At 37.0% G+C, this 25,453-nt stretch overlaps 1 protein-coding gene across 4 annotated transcripts in view; it reads left to right on the plus strand.

Annotated features, from left to right (window-relative positions):
* SREK1IP1 (SREK1 interacting protein 1) overlaps positions 1 to 22,734 on the plus strand; it is a 31,227-nt gene extending 8,493 nt beyond the window's left edge. Inside the window, exons 2-7 of one of the 4 annotated variants that reach the window (XM_069556317.1) lie at positions 1,319 to 1,366; positions 7,136 to 7,279; positions 18,444 to 18,516; positions 20,726 to 20,814; positions 21,229 to 21,302; positions 21,413 to 22,734. In XM_069556317.1, the coding sequence (XP_069412418.1) occupies positions 1,319 to 1,366; positions 7,136 to 7,279; positions 18,444 to 18,516; positions 20,726 to 20,814; positions 21,229 to 21,260 (386 nt within the window). In that variant the 3' untranslated portion in view covers positions 21,261 to 21,302; positions 21,413 to 22,734. Of the gene's footprint in view, positions 1 to 1,318; positions 1,367 to 7,135; positions 7,280 to 18,443; positions 18,517 to 20,725 lie in introns of all 4 variants that reach the window. The other 3 variants (XM_069556315.1, XM_069556314.1, XM_069556313.1) reach the window with 3 other exon arrangements.
* Positions 22,735 to 25,453: the final 2,719 nt, after the last annotated feature.

Genomic DNA, 25,453 nt, shown 5'->3' on the forward strand with positions numbered 1-25,453 from the left:
GGATATCTCCATTTGAAGGATTTGAAAGTGAAACACCCTTCATTAAGGAAATAGAGTAATACTGTACTGGCCCGTTGATTGATTGATGGAAGCCCTTGCTGCTGCTGCTGCTGCTGCTCCTGCTAAGTTGCTTCAGTCATGTCCATCTCCTAGCGACCCCATGGACTGCAGCCTACCAGGCTCCTCCGTCCATGGGATTTTCCAGGCAAGAGTACTGGAGTGGGGTGCCATTGCCTTCTCTGGATGGGAGCCCTTTACTGAAGGTTAAAATCAGTTTGAAGTATATATACACACAGTGAAATATTATTCAGTCATAAAAAGGGATGCTATTCTGGTTTGTGCTACAGTATGGATGAACCATGAAAACTTAATGCTAGATGCAATAAGCCAAGCACTAAAGGATAAATATTGTATGATTCCACTTATATAAGATACCTAAAATAGGCAAATGCATAGAGACAAAGTAGAACAGAGATTACCAGGGGCTAAAAAGGAAAGGTGATGGACTGTAATGGTTTATTGGCTACAGTTACTGTTTGAGATGATAAGAATGGAGTTTTGGAAGTGATATAGTGGTGATGGTTGCATAACATTGTGAATGCACTTAACACCACTGAATTGTACACTTTGAAATGGTTAAGATGATACATTTTTATATGTATTTTATCACAATAAAAAATGTTATTTCATCTGTTATTTGTATCTTCAACATTACTTGTGGATACCACTAATTGTACGGAGATACTGTAAATACTTTTAAACATTGGTCAGACTGAGTATGTGACTAGTTTCCTTTCTCTTGTCAAAATTTGAGTGCTGATTTGAGATGTTCCTTCTAATACCCAGCAATTATGTATCTTTCTAAAATTTCACCAATTCCTTTAAGAAAGTTAGAATTTCTTTTTCTTTTAAGGGTAAGCAGAAAAGCATTTGTTAACCTGAATGTTTACATATTTATCTAATCAATTGCTTTGTATTTGAGGGATAGGCCAAAGTACCCTGGAATTTCTTCTGCAGTGTTAGAGAGTCCTTGAAATGTTGAAACTTTGACTATTGTACTGCATTTCTGTTGTATTAGAAAAAAAATCTTCTGTTAAGTATTTGTCAAGGAAATAATTTGAGTGAATTAGCTTTTCTAGTGATTTCTAATAATTATAATAATTGAGCAGTACTCTTAAGCTAGGTCAGGGGGAATTCGGGTTTTTTTTTTTAAGAAATAAATTCTATCACAAGTGGTTTTCTCAGCTTTTCCAAGTGATGAAATGTTTGTTTTTACTTGTCTGTATGTCTTCTTAAATGTTATCTAATTGTATTTCAGGTTGCAACAAGGACAGTGTCCGAGCAGGCTGTAAAAAATGTGGCTACCGTAAGTACATTAAAGGATAGCATTTTGTGCAGTGAATCATTGCCTCTTTGGACAATGTGATTTAGCATCCTGATTTCAGGGCCTTGGGCATAGTCCTTTAGCTCTGTTATTTGTCTTGGGTTTGCAGAAAATTCAGAAATCCCTCTGTCAGCACTTCTATTCCCCTGCCACAGACCCAGTGACAGGTGGCTCTGTATCTGGTGACTAGCAAAGATGTCATGAAGTACAAGTGTAGTAGATTTAGGAGCTTGGAGAAAGTATATTCCAGAAAAAACTATATTGACTCTTAACCTTTTATTCCTTATCCCTGCAAATACTAGGTGAAGAGGTGAGCAGTGGAAACGGTTTATGAAAGGTTTTCCTGTTGATTGAATTAACTCTGTATAAAGGTGAATTTGGTCTGCTGAAACCTTGATTTAAACAGCTCCATTATGATTAATGGAGTGAAAAAGTAAACTTCAGCATGTGCAGTTATGCAATCTAAATTTGTACTTATGTACTGTAAACAAATATCATTTCTCTATATAAATGTGACAATTCCTAAAGCCTTGATAACAGCTCTAACAGTGGCATTACACTGTTTTCTAAGTTGTTTGGAGAAAATGCAAATGAACCTGGATTGTTGTTGATACTCTAGTTCATAGCAGAGTTATTTTGTAATGGAATAAAAATGTTCTTGTATGGGAAAAAAATTTACTTTTTAAATCATGTAATAAGAGAATACTTGGGGTATGAATCTCCAAGGGCTAAGAATAAAAGCATGCTGGGAGAACCAAGTCACATGCCTCCAAGCAACAACTGAAACCTGGCTCAGTTGAAGCTTGCCAACAAAGCTAGTGGAGGTGATGGAATCCAGTTGAGCTATTTCAAATCCTGAAAGATGATGCTGTGAAAGTGCTGCACTCAATATGCCAGCAAATTTGGAAAACTCAGCAGTGGCCACAGGACTGGAAAAGGTCAGTTTTCATTCCAATCCCAAAGGAAGGCAATGCCAAAGAATGCTCAAACTACCACACAGTTGCAGTCACCTCACACGCTAGTGAAGTAATGCTCAAAATTCTCCAAGCCAGGCTTCAGCAATACATGAACTGTGAACTTCCAGATGTTCAAGCTGGTTTTAGAAAAGGCAGAGGAACCAGAGATCAAATTGCCAACATCCGCTGGATAATTGAAAAAGCAAGAGAGCTCCAGAAAAACATCTTTTTCTGCTTTACTGACTATACCAAAGCCTTGACTGTGTGGATCACAGTAAACTGTGGAAAATTCTGAAAGAGATGAGAATACCAGGCCACCTAACCTGCCTCTTGAGAAACCGATATGCAGGTCAGGAAGCAAAAGTTTGAACTGGACATGGAACAACAGACTTATTCCAAATAGGAAAAGGAGTACGTCAAGGCTGTATATTGTCACCCTGCTTATTTAACTTATATGCAGAGTACATTTTGAGAAATGCTGGTCTGGAAGAAGCACAAGCTGGAATCAAGATTGCTGGGAGAAATATCAATAACCTCAGATATGTAGATGACACCACCCTTATGGCAGAAAGTGAAGAAGAACTAAAAAGCCTCTTGATGAAAGTGAAAGAAGAGAGTGAAAAAGTTGGCTTAAAGCTCAGCATTCAGAAAATGAAGATCATGACATCTGGTCCCATCACTTCATGGGAAATAGATGGGGAAACAGTGGAAACAGTGTCAGACTTTATTTTTTGGGGCTCCAAAATCACTGCAGATGGTGACTGCAGCCATTAAATTAAAAGACGCTTACTCCTTGGAAGGAAAGTTATGACCAACCTAGATAGCATATTAAAAAGCAGAGACATTACTTTGTCAACAAAGGTCCGTCTAGTAAAGGCTATGGTTTTTCCAGTGATCACGTATGGATGTGAGAGTTGGACTGTGAAAAAAGCTGAGTGCCGAAGAATCGATGCTTTTGAACTGTGGTGTTGGAGAAGACTCTTGAGAGTCCCTTGGACTGCAAGGAGATCCAGTCAGTCCATCCTAGAGAAGATCAGTCCTGGGTGTTCATTGGAAGGACTAATGTTGAAGCTGAAACTCCAATACTTTGGCCACCTCATGCGAAGAGCTGACTCACTGGGAAAGATTGAGGGCAGGAGGAGAAGGGGATGACAGAGGATGAGATGGCTGGATGGCATCACCAGCTCAATGGACATGAGTTTGGGTGAACTCTGGGAGTTGGTGATGGACAGGGAGGCCTGGTGTGCTGCGGCTCATGGGGTCACAAAGAGTCAGACACGACTGAGCAACTGAACTGAGATGTTATAACTTTGAAATGTCTCTACATATCTGTGGTCAAAATTTAAGTTTCTGATCATCTAAGAATTTTTCTGCTCATTGTCTCCTGAGAGTCTATTTCGAAAAGAACTCACAAGAACTATATTTTGGAGTAATTTCCTAAGTTTGTTCACTTATGTTCCCCAACTGAAAAAAAAAAAAAGGAAATTTTTTTTGTAGCTTCATAAGCAGTGTGTCTTATTATCAGTTTAGGGTCAGTTTCATTAAAGCAAGGCTTAAAAGGATGTGAGACAAAGACTGCTGCCAGTGTGATTATTATTTAAGTAGTTTGTTTATATTAAATAATAATGACAGTGTAAGATGTTTGGATGTCAAGCTAGTTTAAGTAAAAGAAAAATTGTATCATCAGAAATTCTGATCAAAATGGCAAGCTAAACCAACATAGAAAGTCCTCTGTTTGGCTCCAAACACAGATAGATGCTGGAGAAAAATATAGTAACAACAAAAATTAAAATAACCTAGCTCAAAAGCATAAAAGGAGAATTGCCACATGTTAGAAAGTAAAAGGAGCTCAAAGCCAGAGTAGGAAATGATAGCTGAAAACAATGAGGTTCACAGGCCTCCTGGGTAGACTTTTATGCAATATGGAATGAAGCTTTAGACCCCTGCAGGATCACAGCATGGCTGGAGTGAAGGCTCTTGGTTAAAGCCAGACTGCTCAAAAAAGCAGTGAAGCAGGAATTACAGAAATTCCATTTACTCTCTAGGGGAAGTGATGAGAAAGTTTACTGTGTTTAACTTCCTATAAAACAATTATTAGAGGGAAAGGAATAATTCAGAATTGACAGTCCAAGCTTACACCACCTGTAGGTATGAGGAGTAAATTTACACTGCCTCCAATGAGGCAGAAACTAGCTTTCCAAGCTAAGAAATTAATGTGAAAAGTAAGTCTGTTATCAAGTTAAAAAAGTATAAAAAAGTAAGTCCAGCTACATGCCATTATTAGTGAAACTACTTAGAAAACTGAAAACTACATAGGAAATTTCAAAATAAAGGGATGGAGGAAAAAGAGCAGATAGATATTAGGTTGAATATTGTTGATATTCAACCAGTTTTACTCATGACAATGGTAATTTCATATGATTCAACTAATAACCAAAAGAGCAACTAGTAGAGCAATTATAATATTAGACTTTTGAGGCAAGAGCAGTTCTAATCAAACAAGAAGATAAAATAATGATTTTGACTATACCTATTAATATAATGTCAAAACATGTATAGCAAAAATACTACAAGGAAAAATGGACAAACATATAGTGATAAAGGTACTTAAAAATTACACTATCAGAAATTATTACACAAAAAAGTAAGATGGAGTTTTGAACAACAAAATAAACATGAAAGCCTCTCTTCAACAAGTAGTGATGTATTCTTTTAAAATACATTCCAAGGTTTTCCCCAAATTTACTACAAGATAGGCCATAAAAGAAATCTTAGTGAATACTGAAACACTGATACCATGCAGACAAACACTAAAACACTGGTTTACCATACAGATACTCGCTGATAACAGTGTAACACGCTTAGAAATCAGCAATAGCATAACCTGAAAGCTCCGTATGTTTGGAACCGAAAAGAACATTTGAATGATTCATTTGGAAGGAAATCACAACCAAGAAAATTTGTTTTCAGCAGTATGGCAGGTTGGACCCTACTATAAACAACTAAAAAACTAGTATAAAATATGCAGTACATATTAGATATATTAGTATGCTAGGAGAAAATACAGAATTCATGACTACTTAGAGACTAGCAACCAAAGGAAAGCAGAAAGTCTAGGAGGTGTTGAGGGTATTTGCTGAACCCAGGGTTCTTGAACTTCTGTTTTTGTGTATTGACTGAGTTCAGGGAATAAGGCAAGGCCCAGGACCCGGCCCAAGATTGGTACTTTCCTAGGAGATGCTCTCATATGAGTCTAAGACTTCCAGAAGATTTTATCCTTGAGTAAGAACTAGGAATAAATCCTAGAACAGGGTTGTAGTGAATTGATAGTGGGTTGTGAAATAAATTATGTGGTTTCTATCAGCATTCATATCTTTTGAGTATCAAATGTCATAATGCTTCATGTAATTTTTGTTTTAATTTTTGTGAGTTAGTGTGTATTTGCATATGAACGTATATATTAATACACTTGATTGCATTGCTATTTTTTATCATTAGTCAGTCCTAGTCAAAAAAATTTCAAAGTTACTGCCTTAGAGAGGCATATATGCACGTTTAACTACACATTTCATAATTATTATAATAGCAAAATGCTAGAAGCAACCTAAGATCCTATCAGTAGTAGAAAGGGTAAACGTATTTTTATACAATGGAACATTATTCATCAGATAAAATGAGATAATTACATCTACTTATATTCACATTGGAGAAGGAAATGGCAACCCACCCCAGTGTTCTTGCCTGGAGAATCCCAGGGACGTGGGAGCCTGGTGGGCTGCCGTCTATGGGGTCACACAGAGTCGGACACGACTGAAGCGACTTAGCAGCAGCAGCATGTTAGCATAGTGGAGAGGGCAATGGCACCCCACTCCAGTACTCTTGCCTGGAAAATCCCAGGGACGGGGGAGCCTGGTGGGCTGCCATCTATGGGGTCGCACAGAGTCGGACACAAATGAAGCGACTGAATCACAAAACATAATATTGAATGGCAGAAACAGTTACAGAATGATAGCTAAGTATAATTGAGTTTATGTTAAAAAATAATAATATGATGTTCTGAAAATATCGACACCAACTTCAGTATAACCAACTTCTGAAGACAAAGAAAATGGGATGGGTTTGGGGCAGGGGTCCAAGGCATGGTGCAAGCTCTCCAACTTTGTGTGTGTGTACACGTGTGCAAGCCTTTCACTTAAAAAAAATTATAAGTGAATAAAGCAAAATGTTAACATGCAGGTGATAGGTATTTAGATATTCTGATAGTGTTTCATCTCCAGGTGTTTATAATGTTTGGTTTTTTAATTGCATCATGCAATAAGTAGATAACTGTTGTAGTTTTCTTATAGGGAGAATCTTTAAGGACTGAATATTATTGTTAGAATTAAAATCATAAGTATTCTTGCAAACAACATGTTCAATTATTTTATTATGACACCTTTAGTTAGGTGAAAGCTGTGTAATGAAAAATGTAATAGTAAGATGAGAAGCAAAAAGGGGAAAGAAATTAAATATAGGAGAAAGAAATTAAATATAAAATCTAAAGTTGAGAATATTTACATTAATTCAATATTCTAAAATCCATAAGATGTAACCAAAAAAAAATATTTATTGAATAAGAAGCCCTGTTAAAAAAAGTTCTTTTTTCATTCAGGTAAAGCAGATGACCACTCACTGAATAAAAGTTAAAACTAAATATTATATTATTAAATTGCAATTGTTGCTTAGTGGACAAACAAAGCAAAAAATATGTAATGTATCTGTAGCTTTGTCATTCATATTTCTTTGTTTTAATTAGCTGGTCACCTGACTTTCGAATGCCGCAATTTTCTCCGAGTAGATCCCAAAAGGGATATAGTTTTGGATGTCAGCAGCACAAGCAGTGAAGAGAGTGATGAAGAGAATGAGGAACTGAATAAACTGCAGGCATTACAAGAAAAAAGTAAGCAATACCTTTTTTTCCCTCCAGCGTTAAAGGTTGTTTTTAAATATGTATTATGTCATCTTTATCTGTTGTTCTGTTCTATTTGTCATTAAGATAGTTTGCATCTTACATAAGAAGTATTGCATGGGTAAGGAAATAGGCTGAACGTTGTAAGTTACTTGCCCAAAATCAAACAATTGGTCATTGATAGAACCAGCAGGCAAGTATGTTTCTAATTCTGCAACCCAGATTTTATTGTGTTTTGTTTTTCCATCTCACTGGAATGTATCACATGGTACAGAGTCTAAACGATTGGATCGTCAAATCACACTCATTAAAATAAGAGATCTTAGCGGTATCAAGGTTTAGTTGACCCTTGAACAACATGGCTTTGAATTGTATGGGTTGACTTTCATACAAATTGTTTCAGCATTACATACCAGAATAATAAACAAGCTACAGTTGATGGAATTCACAGATTCAGAACCATGCATATGGAGAAACTGTGTATGTGGAAAGCCAATTCTAAATTATACTTGGATTTTGGACTGCAAAATTACAGAAAATTTGTTTTCTCACAAAATTTATTTCCTAACCCCTATGCCACTCAAGGGTCAACTGTAACTTTATGTATGTGGACGACCTTGTGGCATAGCAAAGCAGCAAGAGTTCTGGGACGACAGTACAACCTCCTAGGTTCCCACTCTGGCCACGGTTAATGTAAAAGGTTTCAAAAAGAAAGTCATTTTGGTCATGAAACACCTTAATTTTATGCCCAGATAGTTACATTTCCCAGGGATTATGGATTTATGCCCCATAAATCCCTAGATTCCAGGATTACTTACCATAAACAGTCCTAGACCAACCAAGTACATTCAGCTATATGCAATCTATAAATAAGGATTCTTCTGCCAACAGCTTGATCATAGACTTCGAACTTTCAGAACTGTGAGGAAATAAATTTCTGTAATTTGGCCATACACCACCTCTTCCCCACTCACCCAGAAAAGGATTTTCTGGCTAGCAACTACTAGTAATTTATTTCCAGGAAATCTATCATTAGCATGTTTATAAAGAAATATGACCAAGTTACCTTTTTTTCTTTCCTGAGGCATCCTCCTTTCCCCTGCAACAGAGAACAAATTTCAGACCAACTGTTTAACCATTTGTTTTCCATCTTGTGTGTAAAATGACCTGTCTTTGCAGTGGGGTTTTTAAGCATAAAATATGCCATATGTGAAAATATTTTGTAAACTACAAAATGCCATATTGTTAGTTGTCACACAGAAGCAAAATGCAGCTTATTTGAATATGGGTTTAGGCATGGAGTGAGACAGATACAAAAAGGTTAAACTTGTTTTTGATCATAAGAGAACGAGAAACACCTTAAAATTTTTTAACCTTTCCATATAATGTCCAGTGAAGGTAAGTGGAGAAAGTCAAATGCCAGGGTACTGGGACAAGCTGAGAAGGCAGAAGAAGGGTAGCATCTCAAAGAAGGCAGGCGAGAGTGACGGGAAATATGAGTCTGTACAACTTCAGTGATAGCTGCTTGAATATATATGTTTTTTCTTTTGCTCCCTACTGAAATAACACTAAAATAATAATAGAAGAATTTTTTAAAGACCCAAATTCACAAGGACAAAGAAAACAAGAGTCAGAAAATTTGGGTTAGTGATAATGAACTCACACTTTAAGAGAGCTCAACCCTTTAACAGTGTGGAAAGCTGAGAAATAACCTGAGTATCCACTCTAAAACCCCCTAAAATCTTGACAGTGAGTATCCTTGGTTACCTCTGAAAGTGAGAGTGTAAGGCTAGAAACAGGGAGTGCTTAAAAGCCTGCAGTAGTTAATGCTCCATTCCCTCCCCCTGTTCTGTGAAGCCCTGTCGTCTCAGCAGACTGCCACAGGCCTATTTCTAGACAGGGTCAGATCAACAGTCTTTAAACTGGGACACACCAAACCCAAATGAAGATATTCAAGTTAAAGGTTAGATACAGAATGGTGAGAGCCTTCTAGCCATCTTCACCTATTTGTTCCCAGTCATATATCACTCAGGCAGAAGATCTGAAGATACATCCCTGGGGAATCTGACCAGCCAAAGAAGAAAGAAATAAGGATATTGACATTAGGGATCCTTCAAAGACAAGATCTCACCAGATGGCCAGTGAAGTCTGGTCTTCCAAGTTTCGCTTGCTAAAAGCTTCCGGTCAGCTTTTTAGACAGTGAGGAGTGCTAAATTTCTGCAGAAGGATTCGCACATGAAATATAGATTCCAAAACACAAACAAAAAATCAACTTGAGAAATATAATCTGTAGAGGGAGAAAACTTAGCAGAATAATAAATATTTAGTTTCATACAAAGATAAGATATAGCATGCATGAATATGAATAAAACCAGCTAAAGGGCTTTTGAAAACTAAAAATTAAGATGGAAAACTTGATAGAGTTGGAAGGTAAAGTTGGAAAAAACAAAGAAGAGCAAACTGAGAGAAAAAAGATAGAACAACTGAAGAGTCATTCTTGAAAATACTTCATTCAAATGAATCCCAGAAAGAGAAGAAATAATTTCCAGAGGAAAAGGTTTAACAAGTACCAGGCACAGTGTTAAAAATATCCCATAGGAAGGTACACTATAATGAAACTTAATGTATGCTAGAAACCAAAAGATATAATCCAGACTTCCAGATTTGAGAATAAGGCAGGTCACAGGTGAAGAATGAGGAGTCAGAATAGTTGTGTACGTCTCTAAACCAATATTGGAAGCTAGTAGAATGTGGATCATGCTTTCAATTGTTGAAGAAAAGTTATATCCAAGTTAGGATAATATACCCAACCAAATTCTTAATCAAATGTGAAAGTACAGTAAAGATATTGTCAGACATTCAAGTCTCAAAAAACAATTTACTTGTCACTCTTTCTCAGAAAACCTCTGGAATAAGTGTTCTACCAATGTAAGGGAATACACTGAATACAGGAAGACAGGAATGTAGGGAATAGAAAAGAAGGGAAATTTGTAGCATGCTGGTAAGGAGATATTCCAGAAGGACAGCTGCACCAAAAGGGAGAGTAGTCAAGCCACATAGGAGCACAACAGAAGATTCTAGGAGAGAAAGCCTAAGATCCTTAATCCCACAAGGATACTTTCTATCCCTTTCACCTATACTGCCCTATTTTTAAGAAGACAAATGCAAAAGAGTTTAGAATTAGGAAGAATCTTTAGAACAAATAATTTTAAAACCTAGTTTTGTAGAAAAAGAAAATGAAAACAGGTGACTTTCCAAAGTCACTTACCGGTCACAGTAGAGCCAACATTTCTTGCCATGATCCAGGTTTCTTGCCTACTTGTCCTGTAGTATTTTTATTACAATATGCTGCTCTCCTACCTTAGATATCATCCAGTCTGTTGGTTCTTGACCTTTTTGTCCTTTATCACATCAATCTTGAAGCATAAACTACACTTCCATCATGAATAGTGGTTTGTTCTAGAGGTGATTTTTCAATAAGAACGCCCGGACAGATCCACTCTGGGAGAAAGGGGAGGAAGTAGCATATAATAGCCTCCAGGACAGAGAGTAGTTGGTGAAGCTTCATTATTAGCATCAGCTTTCTGGCTCAGATGGTAAAGAATCTGCCTGCAATGAGGCAGGCCCAGGTTCGATCCCCAGGTCAAGAAGATCCCCTGGGGAAGGGAATGGCTGCCCACTCCAGTGTAGTAGGGCTTCCCTGACAGCTCAGTGGTAAAGAATCCACCAGCCATGCTGGAGACCCAGGTTCGATCCCTGGATTGGGATGATCCCCTGGAGAAGGGAGTGGCTACTCACTCCTGTATTCTTTCCTGGAGAATGCCATGAACAGAAGAACCTGATGCGCTACAGTCCATGGGATCACAAAGGGTTGGTCACAACCGAGCAACTAACACATATGCAAAGAAGGGACCCACATTTATTTCATGATCACCAAATGGGATCCCAGTGTTGTTCTTCAGTTGCTAAGTCATGTCCAGCTCTTTGCTATCCCATGGACTGCAGCATGCCAGGCTTCCCTGTCTTTCACTACCTCCTAGAGTTTGCCCAAACTCATGTCCATTGAATCAGTGATGTTATCTAACCATCTAATTCTCTGCCGCTCCCATCTCCTTTTGCCCTCCTCAATCTTTCCCAGCATCAGGGTCTTTTCCAATGAGTCAGCTCTTCGCATGAGGGGGCCAAAGTATTGGAGGTTCAGCTTCAGCCCTTCCAGTGAATATTCAAGGTTGATTTCCTTTAAAGACTGACTGGTTTGATCTCCTGCTGTCCAGGGGACTCTCGAGAGTTTTCTCCAACACCACATTTTGAAAGCATCAGTTCTTTGGTGCTCAGCCTTCTTTATGGTCCAGGTCTCACATCCGTACATGACTGCTGGAAAAACCATAATTTTGACTGTATGGACCTTTGTCAGCAAAGTGATATCTCTGATTTTGAATATGCTGTCTAGGTTTGTCATGGCTTTTCTTCTGAGGGGTAAGCCTCTTTTTATTTCATGGCTGCAGTCACCATCTCCAGTGATTTTGGAGCCCAAGAAAACAAAATCCATCATTGTTTCCACTTTTCCCAATCTGTTTGCCATGAAGTTGTGATCTTAGTGTTTTGAATGTTGAGTTTTCACTGTCTTCTTTCACTCTCATCAAGAGGTGCTCTAGTTCCTCTTTGCTTTCTGCTATTAGTGGTATCATCTGCATATTTGAGGTTTGATGTTTCTCCCAGCAATCTTGATTCCAACTTGTGAGTCATCAGCCCTGCATTTCACATGATGTACTCTGCGTAAGTTAAATAAGCAGAGTGACAATATACACCGAAAAAAACATGTCCTTTTCAGCATAGGGGATTAGAATGCAAAAGTAGGAAGTCGAGAGATATCTGGAGTAACAGGCAAATCTGGTCTTGGAGTACAAAAAGAAACAGGGCAAAGGCTAGCAGAGTTTTGCCAAGAGAACATACCTGTCATAGCAGACACCCTCTTCCAACAACACAAGAGACAGCTCTACACATGGACATCACCAGATGGTCATTACCAAAATCAGATTGATTATATTGATTATTTTCTTTGCAGCCTAAGTCGGAGAAGCTCTATACAGTCAGCAGAAATAAGACCTGGAGCTGACTATGGCTCAGATCATGAGCTCCTGATTGCAAAATTCAGACTTAAATTGAAGAAAGTAGGGGAACCCACTAGACCGTTCAGATATGACATACATCAGTTCAGTTCAGTCACTCAGTCGTGTCCGACTCTTTGCAACCCCATGAATCGCAGCACGCCAGGCCTCCCTGTCCATCACCAACTCCTGGAGTTCACTCAGACTCACGTCCATCAAGTCAGTGATGCCATCCAGCCATCTCATCCTCTGTCGTCCTCTTCTCCTCCTGCCCCCAATCCCTCCCAGCATGAGCGTCTTTTCCAATGAGTCAACTCTTCGCATGAGATGGCCAAAGTACTGGAGTTTCAGCTTTAGCATCATTCCTTCCAAAGAAATCCCAGGGCTCATCTTCAGAATGGACTGGTTGGATCTCCTTGCAGTCCAAGGGACTCTCAAGAGTCTTCTCCAACATCACAGTTCAAAAGCATCACTTCTTCGGCACTCAGCTTTCTTCACAGTCCAACTTTCACATCCATACATGACCACTGGAAAAACCATAACCTTGACTAGATGAACCCTTTGTTGGCAAAGTAATGTCTCTGCTTTTGAATATGCTATCTAGGTTGGTCATAACTTTCCTTCCAAGGAGTAAGCAAGCATCTTTTAATTTAATGGCTGCAGTCACCATCTGCAGTGATTTTGGAGCCCCCCAAAATAAAGCCTGACACTGTTTCCACTGTTTCCCCATCTATTTCCCATGAAGTGATGGGACCAGATGCCATGATCTTCATTTTCTGAATGTTGAGCTTTAAGCCAACTTTTTCACTCTCCACTTTCACTTTCATCAAGAGGCTTTTTAGTTCCTCTTCACTTTCTGTCATAAGGGTGGTGTCATCTGCATATCTGAGGTTATTGTTATTTTTCCCGGCAATCTTGATTCCAGCTGGTGCTTCTTCCAGCCCAACGTTTCTCATGATGTACTCTGCATATAAGTTAAATAAGCAGGGTGACAATATACAGCCTCGACATACTCCTTTTCCTATTTGGAATCAGTCTGTTGTTCCATGTCCAGTTCTAGCTTTTGCTTCCTGACCTGCATACAGGTTTCTCAAGAGGCAGGTATTCCCATCTCTTTCAGAATTTTCCACAGTTTATTGTGATCCACACAGTCAAAGGCTTTGGTATAGTCAATAAAGCAGAAATGGATGTTTTTCTGGAACTCTCTTGCTTTTTCCATGATCCAGCGAATGTTGGCAATTTGATCTCTGGTTCCTCTGCCTTTTCTAAAACCATACATACATACATCAAATCTCTTACAATTATACAGTGGAGGTGACAGATAGATTCAAGGGATTAGGTCTGGTAGATGGAGTGCCTGAAGAACTGTGGACAGAGGTTCATAAGCTGTACAGGAGGCGGTGACCAAAACCATCCCCAAGAAAGAGAAATGCAAGAAGTCAAAGTGGTTGTCTGAGGAGGCCTTACAAATAGCTGAGAAAACAAGAGGTGAAAGGAAAAGATATACATAACTGCATGCAGAGTTCCAGAGAATAGCAAGGAGAGATAAGAATGCCTTCTTATGTGAACAGTGGAAAGGAATTCCAGTAACCCCTACCCAAATAAACCATAGACTGGGGTCTGAAGCACACAGAGGAAGGGAGTGTAGAATCTGTGATGGTTAGTTCCATTGACAATTTGATGATGATGTTCAAAGCCTCTGAAAGGGTAAGTTCTCAGTGTGAGTGACTGAGTGCATTCTTGACCAACACCCTTTAGATAATCCTAGGGGCTCCTTGAATTCTTCCTTAGTCCTTAGAGCTAGAGAGATCTTATTCCAACTCTCTTGAATATTGTAAGTTTTTTTTAAATGATATAATACAATTAAAATAGCCAGGAGAAAGCAAATAGTTTTTAGTGTACTTATATAAGTCCTTTGTTAGATGCCTGGTTTACAAATATTTTATCCCAATATGTAGCTTGTCTTTTCATCTTCTTAATAGGTGTTTCACAGAGCAATAGATTTTAACTTTTATAAAGTCTAATTTATTAAGTTTTCCTCATAGATTATGCTTTGCTTTCAAGTGTAACATTTTACCTATCTCTTGTTCTCCTTTACTTTTTTCTAAATTTTTATAGTTTTATATTTTACAGTAAGTCCTTCATCCATTTGAATTGATTATTCTATAAGATATGAAACTTAGAGCACTTAGTATTTTGTTTAAGAATAAATAATTGTTCCAGCACTGTTCATTGAAAGGCTGCCTTTCCTTCATTGAATTTTTTGCTTTTGCCAAAAATAGTTGATCATGTTTGTGTGGGTTTGTTTCTGAATTGTCTATAATGCTCCATTGATCTGTGTGTCTATCCCTCCACCCATTCTTGATTAATATAGCTAAAGTTGGTAGGACTGAGATTTCTACTTTATTCTTCTTTTTCAAAATTATTGCAACTATTCTAGTTTCTTTCCCTTTCCATAAAAATTTTTATCTGCAAAGAATCTTGCTGGGATTTTTGATACTCATTGTATTAAGCATGTTTATCAATTTGGGGAAAATTGACACCTTCACTGTGTTGAGCATTTCAACCCACAAATATAATGTGTCTCTGTAATTATTTAGATCTTTGATTTCTTTTCTTATCACTGTTCAGTTTTCAGCATATAAATCCTACATGTTTTATTAGATTTATATATATAAATATTTTTTTGAAAAATTGTAAATGATTTTTTTCATTCTCTGCGTGTCCATTACGAGTATATAGAAATGCAGTTTATTTGTGTATGTTTATCTTTTATCCTTGTTGAACTCACTGATTATTTCTAGGAGTGTTTGGCAGATTCCTTGAAATTTTCTATGTAAACCGTCATGTCATCTGCATATCAGAGTGGTTGTGCTTCTTCCATTTTGATTTGTAAGCCTTTTATTTCCCTTTCTTGACTTATTGTTGTGGCTAGAACTTATAGTACTATATTGAGAAAGAGCAGTGAGAGATGAATTCTTACCTGGATTCCAACCCTAGGGGACAGAAATGTTCAAACCTTAGCAGTTAGCTGTCAGTTTTTCTGTAGTCACTCTTTATCAAGTTGAGGAAGTATCCCTCTATTCCTATTTTGAAAGAGTTTTTATCATAAATGGGTGTCAGATTTTGCCATATGCATTTTCTGTATCAGTTGATAGGATCCTACAGTTTTTCTTTAAACTGTTAATACAGTTCAGTTCAGTCGCTCAGTCGTGTCTGACTCTTTGCGACCCCATGAATCACAGCACAGCAGGCCTCCCTCCCTGTCCATCACCAGCTCCCGGAGTTCACCCAAACTCATGTGCATTGAGTGGGTGATGCCATCCAGCCATTTCATCCTCTGTCATCCCCTTCTCCTCCTGCCCCCAATCCCTCCTAGCGTCAGAGTCTGTTCCAATGAGTTAGCTCTTCGCATGAGGTGGCCAAAGTACTGGAGTTTCAGCCACAGTATCACTCCTTCCAATGAACACCCAGGACTGGTCTCCTTTAGAATGGACTGGTTGGATCTCCTTGCAGTCCAAGGGACTCTCAAGAGTCTTCTCCAGCACCACAGTTCAAAAGCATCAATTTGTCGGTGCTCAGCTTTCTTCACAGTCCAACTTTCATGTCCATACATGACCACTGGAAAAACCATAGCTTTGACTAGACAGACCCTTTGTTGGCAAAATAATATCTCTGCTTTTTAATATGCTATCTAGGTTGGTCATAACTTTCCTTCCAAGGAGTAAGCGTCTTTTAATTTAATGGCTGCAATCACCATCTGCAGTGATTTTGGAGCCCCAAAAAATAAAGTCTGGCACTGTTTCCACTGTTACCCTATCTATTTCCCATGAAGTGATGGGACCAGATGCCTTGATCTTCATTTTCTGAATGTTGAGCTTTAAGCCAACTTTTTCACTCACCTTTTTCACTTTCATCAAGAGGCTTTTTAGCTCTTCTTCACTTTCTGCCATAAGGGTGGTGTCATCTGCATATCTGAGGTTATTGATAGTTCCCCCAGCAATCTTGATTCCAGCTGGTGCTTCTTCCAGCCCAGCGTTTCTCATAATGTACTCTGCATATAAGTTAAATAAGCAGGGTGACAATATACAGCCTTGACGTACTCCTTTTCCTATTTGGAACCAGTCTGTTGTTCCATGTCCAGTTCAAACTTTTGCTTCCTGACCTGCATATAGGTTTCTCAAGAGGCAGGTCGGGTGGTCTGGTATTCCCATCTCTTTCAGAATTAATACAGTAGATTACGTTAATTGATTTTTGAATATTCAATCAGCCTAGCATACCTTGAATAAGTGACATTTGGTCATGGTGTATAATTTTTTTTAAATATTAAATACTGAATTATCTTTGCTAATCTTTTATTAACAGTTATTTGTATCCACGTTCATGAGAGATGTTAGTCTTTTTTTCTAATTTTGTACTATTTTAATATGATTTTGGCATCAGAGTAACCTTAGCTTCATAGAATATTGAGAAAGGTTTCATTCTCTTCTGTTTGTTAGATAAGTATATATAAAATTTGTATTAATCCTTTGAATGTTTGGTATCATAGCCTCACAAGGGAGGAAGTCTGTGTTTTCCACTGAGCCTTTGATGATGTGGATGGTGCCACATTTTTTTCTGTGGTGTTTGCCTGGAGAATGGCAATTATTATCTAAAAGCTTCCTGTCACTATGCTGTCTCTTTTTTGGTCCTTGACTAGAAGGAGCAGATTCTTGGTGGGGCATTTTTGTCTCCACCTGTTGACATTGCCAGGTTGCCAGCTTCTGTAGCTCTGAAGTCTGTGCTGTATGAAGCAAAAAGACATTTCAGGGAACTCAGTACTGGGTCATTTTCTAGATTATACAAGAACCCTAGCTAGTGTCTGCCTTTTCACCTTTCAGTCTTCTTATGCTTGTTTTTGTTATGTCTGGGATGTGTAGTTATACTTAATGAGAGGAATAGGAAAAATATGTCTACTTCATCTTCCTAGAAGCAGTTCAACTGATTTTTTACAAAGGTGAAAAGGCAATTCTGTGTAGAAAAAGTCTTTTCAGCAAATAGTGCTAGAATAAATGAATATTTTTAGAAGTGTTAAGTGAAATAAGTAAGTTGAAAAATATTATATATGCTACATTTTTCAAATGAGGAAAAACTTGGGACTTACATGTAACTTTATTTGTATATGTGAATGTGTGTTTGAATTTAGTTATGTATAGATAAAGCCTAGAAGAATACACACCAAATTGTGTATTTAAAAATCAAGCTAGAAAATAGTGTGTATTCTCTCCTTCCTAGATACTGACAACATAAATATTAGTGGTTATTGTCCCATTACCCTAGGATTTTGTGATCCTAATTTTGCTTGAAACGGAAAATTTTTTTAAATTATACATGATTGTGTGTTTCATTTCTTAAGGCCTGAAATAGTACCCAGCAAAGTGTCAACATTGATTAGGAATTAGAAATGAAATACTTGAAGTTTTTAGTAAATATACATAGTTGATTTGAAATTTGTATGAAAAACTGTTTTTATTAGATTTTTAATGAGTAAAAATAATCAAGAAAGGGGACATTGTTACAAGAAAAGTGCAGATCCTGACCAGTGAAATTCACCAACCAACAACCAAAATTTTTAAATGTATAAAATATTAATATCATGTATTAAAGAAGATATGTGGAATCTAGAAAAATGATACCGATGAACCCATTTACAGGACAGGAATAGACACAGATGTGGAGAATAGACAGGGGCACAAAGGAAAAAGAGAGAGTGGGGTGAACTGGAAGATTGAAATTGCCGAATGTGCACTGCCGTGTGTAAAACAGACAGCTACTGGGAAGCTGTTGTACAGCGCAGGGTGCTCAACCTCAGTGTTCTGTGGCGGCCTCAGTGGGTAGGGTGGGGTGAGTGGTGGAGAGAGGAAGGCCTTGTATGTATACATATAGCTAATTCACTTTGTTGTACAACATTGTAAAGCAGCTGTACCCCAATTTTTAAAAAAAAATGCTTACATACCACAATAATGTATAAACTGATGATGACCTGATTCTTTCCCCTCAACACACAGGAATTAATGAAGAAGAGGAAAAGAAAAAAGCAAAAAGCAAAGAGAAAATCAAGTTGAAAAAAAAAAGAAAGAGGTATTTTTTAAACATTTTCTTTAAAAAAATAGGACTGAATATAGGATGGATTAAAGAATTTTATTTTTCACATTACAGTCTAGTTAATTTAATATTAATGAGACTTTGGTTGTTTCAGTAAAATAACAAAATCCTTCCTGTCAGGATTCAAAAATAGAGTCAGCGCTCAGATACCTTAAATTTTCTTTTTTGGAGCAAATTAAGATATAAATAAATAATAGCCCCACCTGCTTCTTTTATGTATTCTATTTGTGTTCTAGAATTTTTAAATTATGGAACATTAGTCAAGTTTTAATTTGGACATATGTTGAAATTCTTCACGTACACATTTTGTCCTCATATATATGAAGTTGGGGCTTAAATATCAGTATTCTCAGAATATCATTAATTAATGAAATTAATTCATTAATTAATTGGATTTGTGTACCTATTTGTCATGCTAAAAATTCCTTCAGGTCTTTCAGAATTCTCAACTACCTATGATTTTTTTTTTTTTTTTTTTACTGGCAACTCTTTCAATAGCAACTGGTTAAAGAAATTGATCCAAAGACTTAAGAGACAACTTCTTCCTTGGTTCATGAGTGCACTTTCATTTATACCAGAATAAGCATGTACATATAGGCACTATTTAAGGTATTTAGCAGGTAGTAATATCTAGCTTGGACCTAAGTTCTATGATAGAGTAGGTTCTGCATGTCAGGTGTTATGTCTGTAGTTTTTGTGGAGCATGAAATATATAAGCTCTAACACCTCAGCTATTATACATATTGGAAGTTAACTCACTTTCAGGTGTTGAGAGTTAAATAACAGTGTCTAATGTAAGAACTAATGAAGGAAGGTAGAGCTCAGTGTATAATGTAGTCTGATTAGTATATTGTATTGTTATTTGCACTAGCACAAGATAATGGATTCCTTGTAGGAAAAGTGAGATTTTCTATTTTCTTCCAAATTTTCGTATACTGATTTTGTAGCTCAGTTGCAGACCTCATTCAGACACAGCCCAGAATTAAAAGAACTTTTCTAAGTACGCTTTTAGCGAAGATAATGCCACTTAATGTAGTTGCTATGTTAAAGTTTAACATTCTGCCTTAAAAAAGAGAATCCAAGTCCAAAAAGGCAAAGAAAAAAGTATAGGCAAAGAAGCAGCTCTGGTCAGAATGTAGAGGTCAAGAAGGCCTTGAAAACAGGAAAGCAGGCAAGAGCTGAGAAAAACAGGACTGAAGAGAGTGCAAGAGAACACATGAGAAACTAGGCTCAGGAGAGCCAGAGTCTGAGAGGGCAAACAATGAAAAGGAAGGAACACACTGTTACAGAAACCCCGGAGACTCGGGGTCCCTAATCCAGGGAGGCAGTCAAGGAATTCGCACAGCGAGTCTCTCTACAGACGCAACCTTGTGGGCTCCTGGGTTTACTTTTCCTTCTCCTGTGTGTTTCTGTCACGTTTTCTTAGTTTGAGTTGTAACTTCTCATGTTTAGATCACCCATCTAACTCTGAGATACCTTTTTTTATTATAAATTAACTCAGTTTCTGTTTTGTTCTACTTATTTGGGGTTTGGGTAAATCATTCTCATTTATTTAGATTATACATTTAAAAGTATCCTTTTGTAACTACTGAAAATTATTATGGAATGCAACTGTTCATCTGTATCACTCTGTGTATAAAAGAATCAAGTACTTTAACTTGAAAAATAAAAAAGAAATAACAGAAGTGCTTTTATTTTGCCGATTTTCAGCTTTCATATATTTATATGGAGGTACAATTATGGCTCTTTTTATATTACTGCATTCTTTGTGGCTCTTTTAAGAGAATAAACTAACAAGTTATTGTATACGCAGTGAATTGTGTATATAATGAGAGTGTATATAATGCCACTTTCTTTGCCTTATAAGAAAGATTTTGAAGGGGTACACTGAAGGTACACAGGATGAGAAACTGAAAATCACAGGAAAATTTTTTCATCCTTGCTGAATTTAAAACTCATAACTGGAATTGAGCAGAATAGAGATATTTATTTTGTTAGTTTCTCTGGCTAAGTGGCAAAAATTCTGATTACAGTATTTTAAGAGCATACAGATATAAAAGGCACATTCGAGTTTCTCTATACTCTCACCTTGTTCCAAGAAGGATTCAAAGCAGTTCGGATTCCATTTAAATGCACCCATCAGCCATAAATACAGTTATCAGTCAGTATGTATTATTACCCGTAGGTCTTATTCATCTAGTTCCACTGAAGAGGACACTTCAAAACAAAAGAAGCAAAAATACCAGAAGAAAGAAAAGAAAAAGGAGAAAAAGAGTAAGTCAAAAAAGGGGAAGCATCACAGAAAGGACAAAAAGAAGAGAAAAAAGGAAAAGCATTCCTCTGCCCCTAACAGTTCTGAAATCTCCAAAAAGTAACTGAGACTGGCCTGAGCTATTAAATTTAAAAATTTAATTTTGAAAATTATTTGACCTTCTTTGAAATTTGCCATATAATTATGCTTTGCAATAAATCACAGCCATTTCCGTATAGACATTTTTTCATATATAGGACCATTATTGTCTGACAATATTTTAATGTGCTATGATTATAGAGTATGGAATCAGTCTTATTACTTGATAGCCATGCCCCAAGTACGGATATCTGTGCAACAAAACTCATCATTTTTGGTATTCTTTTCTGTGTTAATGTTATTACTTCATAAGCTGATTGTAAATTGCTTTACTACAGTCAACACAGGCAATCTACCTAGCAGTAAATGAATATTGCTGGATTAAGTGGTTATCTTCCAATGATAAAGTGAGGTAGGCTTGACACTGAAAATTTTAAAAGCTTTATATCCTATGATAATATATTACTATTAAGATAATGAAATTCTTCACTTGGATTTTTTGTTTTTTTTTTGATGTCATAGGAGATGAAGCTGCTCTGTTGGTCTTGACTAGAACTTTCTAAATGGATGGTATCAGCAGGAATATGATAATGAAAATATTTATAACAAAATTTCACTGTTTTCTGAGATGCAGAGTTTCTAGTACCTGCCTCCTTCATTTTTGTAACAAAATATTTCTTCCTTGTTTAAAAAGACAAGTCTAGTTCAACCTATTTGTAAGTCTGGTAGAGATGATGCTGTGTTGGGCAGGATTTTTAGGACAGACTCCTGGGTTGTTTTACAAATGTGCCATATTGGCATGTCTTAAAGAAATACCTCAAACACAGAGTTTTTTATTTAGAAGGACAACAGCTAAATCTTCATTAGAACTGATTTTTATTGTATTCAGTATATAAATTTTATGAAGCTTGTTTCTATGAGTAATGTGGAAATTTTTTATAAATGTGAACATATATATTTATTTGTCTGAAATAATTTGTAGTTTTGAAGCAGGTTTCCATTGAATTTATGATTTCATAATATGACCAGTTTGGGGTGTTTCTCTTACTTCAGTCATAAATCTCAGGAGCAGTGACAAAAATTTAGGATTAAGAATTTTATTCTGTACTTTTTAAAATTTACGAGCCAGGGAGTTACATCATGAAAGCCTTTATATAATAATGAAAATTTTGTATGAGTCAGCATTGTCAGATACATAGTAGTAGGTTTAAATATTTCTGCATTTTTTTAATTTCACAATGATCAGTGTTACTTACTTTGCCAAATACTCCAATATCCCTTACATCCTATAAGTTAAATACTGTTTATTGTAGCAGCATCGAAAGTCAGCTAGTTATCATGGCACAGCACCAAAGATTGCCGAGTACCTCACTGTGGTGCAGTTACAAATTGGAAGCCTACATACGTGGCTGTAGGTGTATTCATAATGATGAAATCAGGTAAGTATACATAACTTCCCAGGCTGGAAAGGTGTGCTGACTCTTCCTTCACCCAGCAGCCCTAGTTGGCATGACCTCAGTAAGCCTGGGAGAGCCTCATAGCTCCTCTGAGCATGTGCTTACCAGGTGCAGACTCTAGGGAAGCTGCGTCCACATCCCTGTTGTAGCATTGCAGCTATGGATGCTGTGACACTTGTAGCTTTTCTATAACCCAGCTCAGTCCAGTAGCCGCCTTTAAAAGACCTCCACTTGTTTAAATGTGTTAGTCAGTTATTGGGAGAGAAACACAGAGCTGTTAGGTTTTTAAGGGTTTGTTTTGCCTTTGCTGTAGTTTATTTTTAAAACCGGTACTTTATGAAAATACAGTCCTTTGGTTATCAGAATAAAAAAAGTAAAAAAAAAAAATTCCATCTTTAAAAAGATGATTAGAAAGTGCTACATGCAGATAGATGGTCTCATTGTATTGAGTATGTAATGTGGTTATAAGTGATTATTGTAGTGACACAGAGTCAATCCAGTTATTTATGTTTTATTTCTGTTAATTGTAGAGACAATAAATTGGCTTATCAGATTTGTTTTTTGAATGGTGGCATACTCAGTGGCTCAGGAGAGTTGTATAAAATTTGGCCTTCATTAACTACTAGAGTTTGCAAATTAAAAGATTTTAATATGTAATTTTTTTACTCCCAGAAAAAAATCTTGGAATAGTTCTTGCTTAAATTTCCCATAGTATGAGAATAGTTTATGAAAGATCTCACCTGAATAAAATACATTTGTTTTTACTAAAATAATTTCTACTAAAGTGATCTTGTTATCGTTATTAGGATTGGATGTAAATCTCACTAATATATTGTAGGAGTAAATTAGTGACATTTCCTCTCAGGCAATGTGTAGCATAAGGAAAATTGAACTTGGTAGTAAAAAGTCCAAAAATCCTCGTCACTCTGACTACCTGTGTGACCTTCAACAAAGTCATTCACCTTCTCTGGGCTTTGATGTCTTTCCTCTGTAAAATATTGTACTGAATTATCTCTGAGATCCCTTGTAATCCTTAATATATATGATTATCAATGTTTTAGTAAAATTCAAATAATAATATTTTAGAAATTATATTCATTTAGGAATATAAATTATTCATTTAGAAATGGCTGCAGATAAGCAGGTAGCATTCTGTAGTGGTAAAGGTTGAATTTATTAATATAGCTGTTAAACACATGTCACTTCTCGAAGCAGATAATTGACATTTGGTTCACATCCTTCCCGCTCAGTGTATGTCATTTTCACTAGACGCAGACAGAATTTATTTTTAGATTTGTATCTGTAACCCGATTATCTGAACATTTTGAGACTATTGGTTTTGAGCTGATGGACCTACACCCTACCCAGTTCCCTGTTTCTTTTCTCCATATCATCTGTTGGCTAAAACCTCTCAGAGAGATCCCCAGTTTGTCACAGAATATGTATCTGTTTACATCTTTGGTTCTTTGAGGCTAAAACATCAATAAGTAAAACAACTGTGTGTATCTGTATTTATGAGCCTCTCAAATTACATGCCTTAGGTTACCTTAAACTAGATTGATGAGTTACCATTAATAGTCTAGATAAATGCCATTGAGTCCTTTCTTCAGTAAACATTTATTGAGAACTTAGCATGGCAAGCACTATGTTAAATAACTAGGGATACAGAGATTAATAAGACACATTTGCTTCTCTGAAAGGAATTCAGAGGTTAGTTGGTAGGGGAATCAGCAAACTCATCATTAGGTACAAACTGCAGTAATTGGAAGACTTCAAGGAGTATGTAAGAGTCTGGAACAGTTAGAAGAAGCTGCCTAGAAAAAGTAATGCCTGAAGTACATTTTGATTGAGGATGAGAGTGGGAGTTAGAGCAATTCCTGACAGAATGAGTACTGTGAACAAAGCCCACAGTAGACAAGGCTGGGGTGTGTGTGTCAAGAATTACAAGCCTTTTGTAGGACAGGAGTGGTAAGAATCAAGACCACCATTCTAGGTTCTTAGGTACAAGAGAAAGAGGTTTTATGCTCCATGTTTGGGAGCTTAGACTTTATCTGTAAGCAAGAGACCCCACCGGCGAGTTTTAAGAAAAAAATGCTACAGTCCCTGGGGTTGCAAAGAGTCAGATGCAACTTAGCGACTGAACAACGAACAAGGAAAGAAGTGACTTTTATTGGGGTTTAGTTCCATCCATTTCTTAATCCAATTCCCAGTTTTTAAAGGATGAACTTGCTTTCATCAGAAGCCCACATAAAGAATAATTTGAAACTTTGATTTTCTGTTAGGCCCACTTTTCTGATTATTTCTAAAAGCTGTAGTAACTTAAGTTTTCTAAAAAGCTACTGTCTTCTTTATCACACCCATTCCCAGAATTACATGCATATGTACATAATTTGGAATGCTTTGCTTTTAGTTTTATTTTAGGTTATTTCTGACTGTCATAATATTAGTATTTTTGGTCAAAATAAATCATTTAAAATGTATTTTTCAATGTACACACTATCATAATTCAGTAAGCCTTCTTTTAATATTTTGTCTCAATATTGTGAATATTATGAAGCACAGCTGCGTCAGAGTCACAGTGTCACACATAGTTGGTCCACTCAGTGAGCCCTGTTGCTCTCCCGCAGGCTCCCTGGCTCAGCAGGGAGTGCTCCACAGACTGCAGCTGATACGAGTACTGAGACTTGGGTTTTCCCAGGCAGTTGGCATCCGAGAATAGTAGGGATTTTTTACGTCCACTAAATGATACTTTCACTTGCAGAGCCCAGGGTCTTCAGACCTCATTTATCTCCTCCTAACTCCTCCAAAATTTTGCAGAGTGCCAGAGAACTGGGTTGCCTCCCTGAGAGCATAACCCACGATGCATGCCCAACCCCAGCTTGCCTTTCCGAAAGTCTGGGGAATCAGGAGGATTTTGCTGGCCCTGCCCGTCTCTTAAGTTTCCTGCTTCTTACTCTTTATGGCCTCTGCTCTTGCCCTTAAGCAACAAAAGTAGACTAAACAGCGCCTTAACTAACCTTCTCAACTGAGATTTTCACCTGAGGCAACATCTAATTAGTAATATAACTATTTTTATCTGTGTATCAAGATACACAATTGTCTGGGA

Source organism: Ovis canadensis, chromosome 16 (assembly GCF_042477335.2).
Source record: "Ovis canadensis isolate MfBH-ARS-UI-01 breed Bighorn chromosome 16, ARS-UI_OviCan_v2, whole genome shotgun sequence".
NCBI classification, from domain to species: Eukaryota; Metazoa; Chordata; class Mammalia; order Artiodactyla; family Bovidae; genus Ovis; species Ovis canadensis.